Genomic DNA, 11,738 nt, shown 5'->3' on the forward strand with positions numbered 1-11,738 from the left:
ATGGAGATTTTATTTCCCACAGCACCAATCACAATATTGTTTCCTCCATTCAGCGAATTGTCAAACTGCATTTCACTGACTTGGACGTTTTGATTAAAAACTATTTTATGTGAACACCAAATGTGACACTCTGCTTGATTACGAAAAGCTGCGAAACCATTAATTGTAGCCAACTATGGTGTGGAAGAGCTCAATAAGCCTCCGCATAATATTCATTCGAAGACTTTTGTTTAAAGCATTACACATTGAAGTACCTCACTAATAAGGATTTCCTGGCCCTTTGACTCACTTTTACGAACCGTTCCAATCATGCAAAGATGATATCTTGCTTGAAGCAAGACATTATTAAAATCTTTATGTCCATGAATAGGTAAAATTTTAAAGTTTATATCCGATCGAATTTTAACTGGAGAAGATTTTTTCTCGTCCTTCCATGTCTAACTTGCTCTTGCAGCAACATTGTAGAAAGCAAAAGTTTCCAAATTCTCGGATCTGTTTACTACCACAAATGTGAGAGAAAGGTACCCAATGATTCCGCTAGGATGCACCAAATGGTAAAGATTCAATTTCTCCTAGAGTCTACCGAATGGTTCTACCCTGCTTTGGCAAGGATGCACCAAAAACATACTCTGCTTTCGAGCTTGTTTCCCAACATATGGTAGAATCAGGCCTGTTAAGGGATGCAATCACAATCAAAAGCGTGATCCTTAGCACCTAAGACCTAAAACTTCAAGAATAAGGGACAATCTTCCCAAAACCCTGCAGAATTTACTTCCACTCTGACGGAATATATCATTGGTTATACACTTGTCCGTGCTACTACCAATATTGTTGAGGAGTCTCATTCCCGTAGTCAATCCATGAGACTAATTTTGCTCCACCTAACACATTTTGAAGAGCAAAATTTTGACATGGAAGGCCACATTGGCCAAACTCCCTAGTAGATTTGGTTTACTTGTTAACAATATCATATGTTCTTGGATTTACGTTTGGTGTTTGGATAACATTATTATTCTCGAATACGAGTTAATTGATGAAAGTTAATATATGTGACGATTTCAATTAAGTGATGCTTAGGTATCTTTTGTGGGGAAGTTAGCTATGTGGTTCTATATGCTAACTTCATACCTAATCATCCACTGACATCCCTTTTAGACTTATCCAACCTGATTGTGGGGCATGGCACTGCCTTATGTTGTCAATGATACAAATGTTACCTAGTGTTCTAAAAAACAGCATAGGCAATGGAGTTAACCCTAAACATTTCATACAAATTCTCTTGAAGAAATGTTGGTGTACACGTTTATATAAGTAAATAGTATTTTAGAAGAAGGATAATCAAGTGGTCATTAAATATGAGATATATCCCAAAAAGTAGTCAACAATATGAAACACACATCAATTAAAGAGGTTTTTTTTTTTTTTTTTTTTTTTTTGACAAGAAACGATAGCGTAGTATTTCATTAATCAACACAAACAATTACAAGGGTGTCATTGGGTACATAACTCCAGTGACAAATAAATTGATCTAGTGTGAATTTGCACAGACATACAAATAAGAGTAAACTTCTAGTAGACAACCACAAGCACAAACACACAATCACCAAGTGCACAAGTGCTACCAGTACAGATTTGTCATAATAAATTATAATCACAACAGAGAAATACAGGCAACCACAATGGTCATCACTAAATAGCGAGGCCACATAAAGTCATCGCGTTAGAGTGAGACCACACCAAGCCATAGTTGACAGACGAGACTACATCACGTATCGCACAAAGGTGAAGACCAATCTAGCCAAAACATCAACGCCACCTTGGTCCACATAAGGCGAGTGGAACACAACTAGACTACACCGAGAAGGGATATGTTGGTCAACTCATCACAGTACAGGATAAGGCACTTAGACCCAGGCCATCTACAAATACACCGAACAATGGGGTACCAACATCCACACATCGAAAACCATAAGAGCAAGCGTAACAGACAGCGAAGCCGTCAGGTCCAAGACACACAAGCCAAGTCACATCGAGATGTACAAGTCGAGCCACCAGATCACGCTGAGCCGCACAAACGAGCCACAAAAGTCGAGCCGCCAAATCTTTGTGCACAAGTTAGTGCATCCACCCAAACCAGGCAAGGAAGGTGACACCACCATGGAATCAAGTTGACGAAGGTGGATCCAACCCACCTGCAACATAAATCCAAACCCCACACCAAGAAAACGAACGCCAAATCAAAGAAAATCTTGAAAGGGCATGGCCCGAGCCAGGGTATAAGGCATAAATCCATGGAAATCTGCACCCAAAATGATGGGAGAGAAGCACGGGAGGTGAGAGGAGGTAGGTAATGGCCGGGAAGGAGTGCTCGGCGTGAGGTGGGGAGGGGAAGTCGCGTATGGCTAGGGGGAGAAGGCTGGGATGGGGAAGAGGGGGAAGAGGAAGGGAGGAAGGGCTAGGAGAAGGAAGGGAGAGGCTGCCAATGGCCCCCAGCCATAGCCAGAGGCTGGCGACGATGGAGGTAGACACCTAGGGTTTGATTGGGAGAGAGGTTATAAATATGTGATTGGTAAGCCTTTCTGACTCGGCATAACCCGGTCGTCTTATGCGACTGGCGCTTACCAAAGGCTGCTTTCGGTTGTTTTCATAAGGGCTGTTCACTACAAGCTATCAATTATTAAATATGAGATTCATCTCGGAATAGTAATCAACAATATGAAATACATATCAATTAAGAGAGATTATAAAGATGTGATTAGTAAATGTGGTATAGCTTCAGAAGTTTGTGTGGAAATATAAAATCAGTCCAGGAGTCCTTGCTACACAAATCACGGCGAGGACGACTCCCGATGAGTCCAAAGATTCACTCGACGCGGACCACACACCACATCAATCGCACACGAAGCCCATTATAATGGACCTGGCGTAGCAGCTCAATGGCAAGTGGCTAAAGCCAGGCACCCGTTGTCATGGCTCAATTGCCTTCCATAACCTCTGTTATCTTCTCCATTTTAGAGGAGTGCCTCCTACATAGACTCAGCGCCTGCTACATGTCCTCTGCAACTACCTTGCATATCACATCTAGTTTTCTACTATAGCTAGCCTCACTTTGCTCTCAACAGGGTAAGTTTATTTTAACGTCAAACTTATGCCACAAACTCAAATCCTTGTACTCAAGTGTTGATTGCACGCAACAAACACAACTGACTTGGGCTGAGGAGGCCCTCCCATAAACATTGCTTTTTGGTTGCAGATTTTCCGAACCAAATCACACATCCCATTCAAGCAGATCGCCTTGTGGCAGATATTTCCATCCACAGTTTGTATATGTGTAGACGGTCTATTTGTTTGATCTGAATCGTAGTTTCTAAACCTTTTCAATTCAAGTGACAAGAGAGTTAAAAAGGGAAAAAGAAAATACAAAAAAGTTGATCAAACTAGGGAATCACCATTCCATCTGCCAAATGCAAATATCTTACACCGGGCACTGAATCAGATAAATGACAATCGATTCAGTGGAGCATAATGCAGGAATAGGATTACAAAAAAGAAAGATACGTTACAAATCACACGTACACCAGACAAGTTGCTGATTCTGCATGCATGCATGTGGTACTTGGTAGAGTATATGTCTAAGCATTTGTCTCTGGGCCTGCAGGTTTTGCGTTTAGCAGTGGCTGTAGAGCCTTCACAACGATCGTCATGTTTGGCCTGAAGTCAGCTTCATATTGAACACAAAGTGCTGCTACTGCTGCCAACTGAGACATTGCATGAAAACCAAAATTTAGAAATTAACTAATCAAGACGAATAGCCTAATTTAGCTATAGTGTGATATAATATGATTAGTTTTTCACGGGTCCACGCCCATTGATGGCTAACAATCACCCATGCGCGTGTGAGCGTCTTAGCTTTCTTCTAGAGAAACTAGTTGATATTCACTCTTAGTTTGTCAATCGGGAAATTCATCCCTTCCAGTCCTCCATTTTTTCTTAATGTCTAATCCCTTACGATCCAGTAAGTCATTAGCTGATATCTTTAATATACTTTGAATTTTATGAATTACCCACTCCAATTCTAGGCGCACCAAATGAGGCCTATAACTATTTTGAGATTATGAGGTTTGGTCATTTTTGTTTCATGGGATTCCTAGATTGAGTTGGGAGCCTAGGAGATGTTAAGAATCAATGTCAGCCCAAAATTCCAACACAAGCTGTCATACAAAGCCCAAATGATAAAGCCCAAGTCCTATCTCTAGCAATTTGTTGAAGTTCATAGAAACTTCTCAACATGTGTGGAATAGATGATATTTTGTGGCAAGTTTGCTGCAAAGCACTTTGTGTGGGAATTAATTAGTTTAAATAAATGTGTGGTTATGTGTGGTGTATATCTCATATAGCTTGCTATAAATACCTAAGTACTCTAGCTTTGTAAATCATCGAGAAGTGAAGAAGAAAATAAGACTACAAGTCTTATAGTGTGTTGTATTGTGTGTGTTGAGTGTTTGTGAGAGTTGAGAGCTTTCTTTGTAATATTTTCAGTTTAATAAAGTCTTTTGTTGTGTCTCAAATTTTCGAATGAATTTCTTCTTTGACATATAAAATTTTGAGTTGTTTATTCTAAATTTTTCTCAACAGGAGATAAGGAAATATGTTTGATTCTCAGAAAGAACGATGGTGAGGGAATGTAGCATTGTCATATTGAAAATTTTATTAATGGCTATTTTGCATCCGTGTTTTGGTAAAAAAAAGTGGGTTATTTTAAAAGCAACTCTCAGCTGCTTCCACTTTTCTGCTTTGAATGAGGTTGAGTTACCAAACACAAATTGGAGCCTTTTTTTCACTCTGCTTATAAAAAAGCTAAACAATCCGAAACCGGTACTTACTATACCTTAAATTTTATAAGTTATCTATTCCAATTCTAAGCACGAAATGAGTCCTATAACTATTTTGAGATTGTGAGATTTGGTCATTTTTGTTTCATGGGATTCCCAGAGTGTTCATAGTAATTTAGTTTGTTAAGAGAAAGGATTCCAAAGCAAACCTTAGCAATTGCCTTTGGTGGGTAGTCATTGTTTAGCTTGGGATCAACACACTGCTTCACTTTATCCTCACTCAGTCTTGGAGTTGCCTGTATGTTTAAATTGTATGTATTCAGATTAGAGGTTTTCAGAAAAGCACTGCTAAAAGCAAGTTAGAGAGTCTGAGAAATATGTGTACCCAAGTAACAAGACTTTGTTGCCCCTTTGGCATTGTATGGTCTACGGGCTTTCTTCCTGTCAAAAGCTCTAGTAAAACAACTCCAAAACTGTAAACATCACTTTTCTGAGTAATTTGCCCTGTCATCGCATACCTGAATAAAAAACAAAAATAAAAGCAACGATTTTATAAATGGATAATGCTTGCGATAATGCTTGCATTCCCAGTTCATTCTCCCCTTACAAATAACATTATTTTACCGTTAAAATTTTTTAATTGAAACCGTTAATTCTCTTAATCTTCATTTGAAGATCATCTCTACAAAATGTCATTCTAATCTGGGATTATTTAGTCATTCAAATGTATCAAACAAATTAACGATTCATTATCTACATTGTTGATTTATTTTGATACATTTTATATGACTAAACAATGTCCGATGCGAATGATATTTTGTAGAGATGATCTTCAAATAGATATTAAGAAACTGAGCAGTTCCAAATATAAAATTTTAACAGTGAATAACGTATCTGTAAGTGGAGGAATGAGTTCATCCCGAATGGCAAATACAAGTATTATCCTTTTTATAAATAAAGAAGGAAATTACAATGTGAACACAGGGAGAAAACATTATGCATGATGGCAGAAAATAATGGTAAAGTTAGTGTAGAGAAGATTATATTATATACTAAAAATGTTTTCTTGCCAATTGTTAGATTCACAATCTGACAACGTCAGTTTAGGAAGAGAATATAATACCATATATACTAAACCTTAACATGCAGCACGTGCATCACTTTATAACCATTATAGGGGACGCAATACATCAAACTCAAGCTAATGAACAACTTCTAAGCTAGTAGTTAATATTCTTTTAGATTAGTAAAATCAAATCAAACATTCAGGAAACAAGAACCGAGGCTTACTCAGGAGCATGATAGCCAAACGTTCCCAACACTCTAGTCGAATGCAGTCGCGCGGCCGTGTCCGATGACTGATTTGACAAATTGAAGTCCGCAATTTTGGCAACATGGTCATCAAAGAGCAGGACATTGCTGGATCTCACGTCACGGTGAACAATTGAAGGTTGAACCTTTTCATGGAGATACTCGAGACCTTTGGCTGCACCATAGGCAATTTTAATTCTCTGATTCCAACTAAGAACTGGACCTGGTTCAGCCCCTTGTACTCCTTTTCTTCCTGAAGCAGAATTAACAAGTAAATGAATTGATCTTGAACGAAAAAAATTGTAGAAACAAACACAAAAGCAGATGATGTAAATAAGTATACCATGCAATATGTCATGTAAAGATCCCATGGTTGCAAACTCATATATCAAAATTCGGTTATTTGCCTCCAAGCAATACCCCATCAACTCCACAAAATGCTCATGCTTGAGTCTTGACACTGTTGATAACTGTACAAGATTGATCCTGCATTTTAAGTAAAAAGTGCAACATTGTCTTTGTCGAAAAACAGGTGGTCCCAAATCTTACTTGTACTGAAAAGTCAGAGTCCGGCTCTTGAGATGTACCCGTGTCCATTTTCTTTATAGCAGCAGCCTTACCATTACTCAGTTTTGCATGGAAAACCCGGCCATAAGAACCTTCTCCTATCAAAGCCTTCGGACCAAAGTTACCCGTTAACCTATTTAGTTCATCCAAAGACATAGATGGTATTTCAATCGGTAAGGCCTTCTGTGGAGCTCCGCTTTTAACCGTATTGGAACCCCTTGGCTCTCCTCTGTCATTGCCTGTAACACAATGCAATGGTTTGTAATGCTTCAAGAGGTGAATACTGATTTGTGAGACTATTCTAAAAATCTCCGCCTAGGCGCTAGGCGGTTGGCCACTGCCCTAATTAATGCCTAGGTGTTTGAAAATTAAAAAATGGTGTCTAGACCTGCTAAGACGCCCAACTAGACCGCCTAGGCACCCGTCTAGCCCGTCCAAAACCGCCTAGGCATCGACTAGGTTACAACTCACTTAAACATAAAATAGATAGGTTTCATTTTGCATTTTTTTAAAATAAATTGTAAAGACTTGTTGAATACTTAAATGAGCACACATTATATGATTGTTCCCCATGTTTTCATTATGTCCAATACTTCATAATATATATGTCATTCTATTTTGTAGTTTATGATAAAATTATATATATTTTAAGTATAAACAAACACTTATTTACACGAAATATATAGATTTACTTAAATCCACCTAGTCCGCCTAGGTGCCCACCTAGGACCCGCTTAGCCGCCTATGCGCCCCTAGGACCCACCTAGCCGGCCACTCAACTAGCACCTAGTGTCTTTTAGAACCTTTGTGACACAAGTATGCATATGCATGAAGGTCAAAAAATATGTTTGACATATGGATAATTAAATTGACTTTGTTAGCTTGATACAATGTGTTTGGACCCAAAATTACACCATCGGCCCGTGGTATCAAGGCCATTAAGTGGGTATGGTTCTAGACTGTTAAGATAATTTGGTTGGCATTACTATTGATTTTAATCGTAGTAATTATCTTGAAAATATCCTTAAAGTTTGCAGAGATACGCGTAGGATTTTATTGCAAATAATTAAGGGTTTTATCGGGTTGTGGAGAAATTAAAGGAGATTGCACAGCTGGCTGCTTGCCAACCCCTTACAATTAATACGGCAGTAAAGCGAGTCATGGAAGGCTTGCCGTGCAACTTGATATCTAGTTAGTTGCACAGTTCCATATTTGAATGGATTTGCATGCAGAACCGCATGGAATAATGGAATAAAGGAAAATCATGGTCTTGGATAATGATGACACAAGGAACCTAAGTAGGCTAGGCCGTTTTCTATGGTGTTTTGATGATCAGACAAAGCATGGCTACTGATGGATTTTTTATGAAGAGAAGCCTAGGTGGGCTAGAAATGTGATGTGATAAGCCTACAAGGACTTTTATTAGGTTTGAAAAGTCTTGGAACAAATCCCACGGCTTAATTTGAAGGATATGCCTTGGTTTCTTATGCGGATCAATTCCAATTCCACGAATTAGAGTTGCAGTGGAACTCTACAAAATTATCTGGCCATGCCAAGCAAAAGATACGTCCCTATAAATACAAAGGCAATGTGCAACGGAAAAGGCCCCCACCAACTCAACACACAAACTGCCATGCATAAATTCTCGCTCTACGCCAAACCTCTCAACAACCTTGAAATTTTTCATTTTCTTTTTCACCGACACATCTTCAGTTTGGATAAACAACACTATGAAGGCAACCGACAAACATCTTCAGTTTGGATAAACAGCACTGCCGCCGTAGAATCAGCCGACCGTAAAGCACCTTCAGTTTGGATAAACAGCACTGCGTCGAGGCTGACTGGTTATCTATCCAAGTCTCAGTCGAGAGGGATTTTTGAATCCTTATTAGGAGAGGTCATCTCATTAGCCTTCTCGGCGAAGTAGGTGTTACGAATTACTAGGCTCGGCACATTGAACGCCAAGTTGTTTATGATTGGTTATTCACAAGTAGGGTTTAGAGTTCGGCATTCTGACAGCCGAACCACTTTCACAATCAAAACGTACATTTGTTTTGAGTACTTGTGCCCATATAGTTTGGTGTCGATTCGGCGTGCTTATACTTACACGAATATAATCACTGTGACTTAATCCAACACCGACGATGTCACATCTCGGGCTCAACTCCACCGTAGCACGATATTATCAACTTTGGGCCCTGACCACACCTTCACGGTTTTGTTTCTGGGAACTCACATGAGAACTTCCTAGTAGGTCACCCATCCTGTGATTGTTCTCGCACGAACTCGCTTAACTTCGAAGTTCCGATGGAACTCGAAGCCAGTGAGCTCCCAAAAGCCCTCATGATATAGGAGATGAGAATACACATATAAGGCATAGAGGATCCACTCCCCTAGGCGATGTAGGATGTAACAATCCACCCCCTTAGGGGCCCGAAATTTTGTCACATCCTGGCCCGAGCCCCCACCACATCCCAGGCTCGACTCCACCGTAGCACGATATTGTCCGCTTTGGGCCCCGACCACGCCCTCACGGTTTTGTTTCTGGGAACTCACATGAGAACTTCCTAGTGGGTCACCCATCTTAGGATTGCTCTGGCGCAAACTCGCATAACTTTGGAGTTCCGATGGAACCCGAAGCCAGTGAGCTCCCAAAAGGCCTCGTGCTAGGTAGAGATGAGAATATACATATAAGGCATACAGGATCCACTCCCCTAGGTGATGTGGGATGTTACAATCCACCCCCTTGGGGGCCCAACGTCCTCGTCGGCACACTTCCGGCCAAGGATTGGCTCTGATACCAAATTGTCACATCTTGGGCTCGACTCCACCGTAGCACGATATTGTACGCTTTGGGCCCCGACCACACCCTCACAGTTTTGTTTCTGGGAACTCACACGAGAACTTCCCAGTGGGTCACCCATCCTGGGATTGCTCTCGCACGAACTCGCTTAACTTCGGAGTTCCGATGGAACTCGAAGCTAGTGAGCTCCCAAAAAGCCTTGTGCTATAGGAGATGAGAATACACATATAAGACATAGAGGATCCACTCCCCTGGGTGATGTGGGATGTAACAGACGAGTTGTGAACTTCGCAGAGCTAGCAACCTTGTCTTCAGGCTCTAGAACCCGAAGGCCGAGACGTGTTCCTTCCTCGGCCGCAATCGCGAGATCAAGAAGTCAGCAGCATTTAACACCACATCAACACATTTTACTCCTCGGCCAAGCTCGGCCGATGAGTTGGCACGCCCCGTACACAATCAAAGGGCGTAGTTAGTTCATTAGTTACTCGGCATGTGCACCACGTAGGCTTGGTAATTTTTAGGATCAACACAATGTCAACCGATTATCTAATCAACAACTTAATATTCGACAAGGTCATGTAGTCATTGTCTAACATGGTATCAAAGCTCTTGTTTCAATAGGTTCTCAATATAAAACCTCCCACCTGATTCTCAATGTGTTCTCAATAGCTTGATACATTGTCGACTGATCATCTAATTAACAGTTTAGCCTTTGACAAGGTCATGTAATCATTGTCTGACATGGTATCATAGCTCTCGTTTCAATGGGGTTCTCAATAAGAAACCTCCAAACTCATTCCACACAATATTTACTCCAGTTATATTAGATTTTGCCTGCCCTCATTCACCACTTGGACTAACCCAAAGCCACTTATTTGGTAATCCGTAAGATGAAATTTTCCTACATCGTGTGCCGTCATTTGAATGGTTATCCATTCCTATCGAATCCTAAAGGCCTCACGAGGCCTTACTTCTACCGGCTAGCAATTGTCTAATGGACTTAAGCTAAGAAGTTGGACAACCAAACTCATGCTAATACAGCCGCTCATACTGAAATGCCTCAATAACTGCAGTAAGGAGATGCATTTTTGCTAAAGAAATGGTTTTTGACTTGACCTAGCAAACAAGTGAAGAGAACATTGTTTAATTATAACTTGTAATTTGAATGAAATTGTCCTCTAATAATTACCAGCAACACAATGGTCCTCATAAATCACAAATAGCAAATTATTAGAAATTAAGAAAGATTAAAAAATACCTCCTCCTCCTCCTCCTCCATATGTATTCCCACCTCTGGGCGGGGCGGTGTATTGATTAGCAGGTGGGCCGAAGTTTTCCTCCTCCGCACCCCCGCAGCAGCTCATTTTTCAAGTTGTGGTGGCACAGCAAGATTAACAAACCATGTATCACCACAATTGCTAATATTCTACACAATTAATTTTATTCACCAACAAAAATATTTCGGAATAAAATTATTCCTGCAATTCCAAAAAAAAAAAAAAAAAAAAAAAAAAAAACCCACATCAATTTATAATCAACAACAAACAAAAATGAAAAATCCGCCTTCAAATTGCATCCTATATGTTTCATTTTTGTCCGAAATTCATAAATAAATAAAAGCACAAATCAAACAGGAGCAAGCAATTAAGATCTATCTGGTTTCTGGGTAAGCGAAGTAGAAAAATGAAAACCAAACATAAGGATGCATACCCTCTTGTTAAAATTAAATAATAAATATATAAATCAACCGCTTAGAACAAATCAAAAAAGCAAAGTGGTCGATTTTTATGGAAAAAAGAACGGAAATATGATACAAGTTGAAGAAATGCAGGTCGAAGAATGATGAAACGAAAACTGACCGCAGAATTTAAAGAATGGTGAGGAACCAGAGGAGGGACAGAGAAGAAACGGAGGAAGAAAACAGCAATGTTTGATAAATGTTTGTGCAGATTTGTGTGTGATGGATGAGCTCTCTGTTTTGGGACGACCGGACGAGAGAGAGGGCACGTCGTGCTTCTATATTTCGCGGGAACCTCGGGCCTAAAACAAACCCTATTTCCTCATATCATGCATCATGCATGCATGATGTTTATGGTAATCCAACGGCCAAAACTTCACCAGACAAATTGATTAATATTATCTATTTCTTCTCGTTTCTGTTATTGTTATGTTTTTTTTTAAATGAGGAGAGAGAGGGCGAGAAAGAGAGAACGTGGAAATGATGA

General features: G+C 40.0%; 1 protein-coding gene across 1 annotated transcript; it reads right to left on the reverse strand.

Moving 5' to 3' along the window:
• Positions 1 to 3,428: 3,428 nt before the first annotated feature.
• On the reverse strand, positions 3,429 to 11,500 carry LOC126598494 (probable protein kinase At2g41970). Its single transcript, XM_050264857.1, has 8 exons — positions 11,373 to 11,500; positions 10,772 to 10,991; positions 6,693 to 6,949; positions 6,487 to 6,613; positions 6,123 to 6,396; positions 5,218 to 5,350; positions 5,042 to 5,128; positions 3,429 to 3,758 (listed from the first exon to the last, which is right to left on the reverse strand). The coding sequence occupies exons 2-8, from the start codon at positions 10,875 to 10,877 to the stop codon at positions 3,633 to 3,635; spliced, it is 1,110 nt and encodes a 369-aa protein (XP_050120814.1). The 5' UTR covers positions 10,878 to 10,991; positions 11,373 to 11,500; the 3' UTR covers positions 3,429 to 3,632.
• Between the last annotated feature and the right edge of the window lie 238 nt (positions 11,501 to 11,738).

This window comes from Malus sylvestris, chromosome 14 (assembly GCF_916048215.2).
Source record: "Malus sylvestris chromosome 14, drMalSylv7.2, whole genome shotgun sequence".
Lineage (NCBI taxonomy): Eukaryota > Viridiplantae > Streptophyta > Magnoliopsida > Rosales > Rosaceae > Malus > Malus sylvestris.

Excerpts from the sequence above, each read along its gene's own strand:
- LOC126598494 (XM_050264857.1), bottom strand. The coding sequence starts at position 10,877 with ATGAGCTGCTGCGGGGGTGCGGAGGAGGAAAACTTCGGCCCACCTGCT. Across the intron at positions 5,351-6,122 it reads TTTGGCTATCATGCTCCTGA|GTATGCGATGACAGGGCAAA; the intron begins GTAAGCCTCGGT and ends TTTTTTATTCAG. Across the intron at positions 3,759-5,041 it reads CACCAAAGGCAATTGCTAAG|TTGGCAGCAGTAGCAGCACT; the intron begins GTTTGCTTTGGA and ends GCAATGTCTCAG.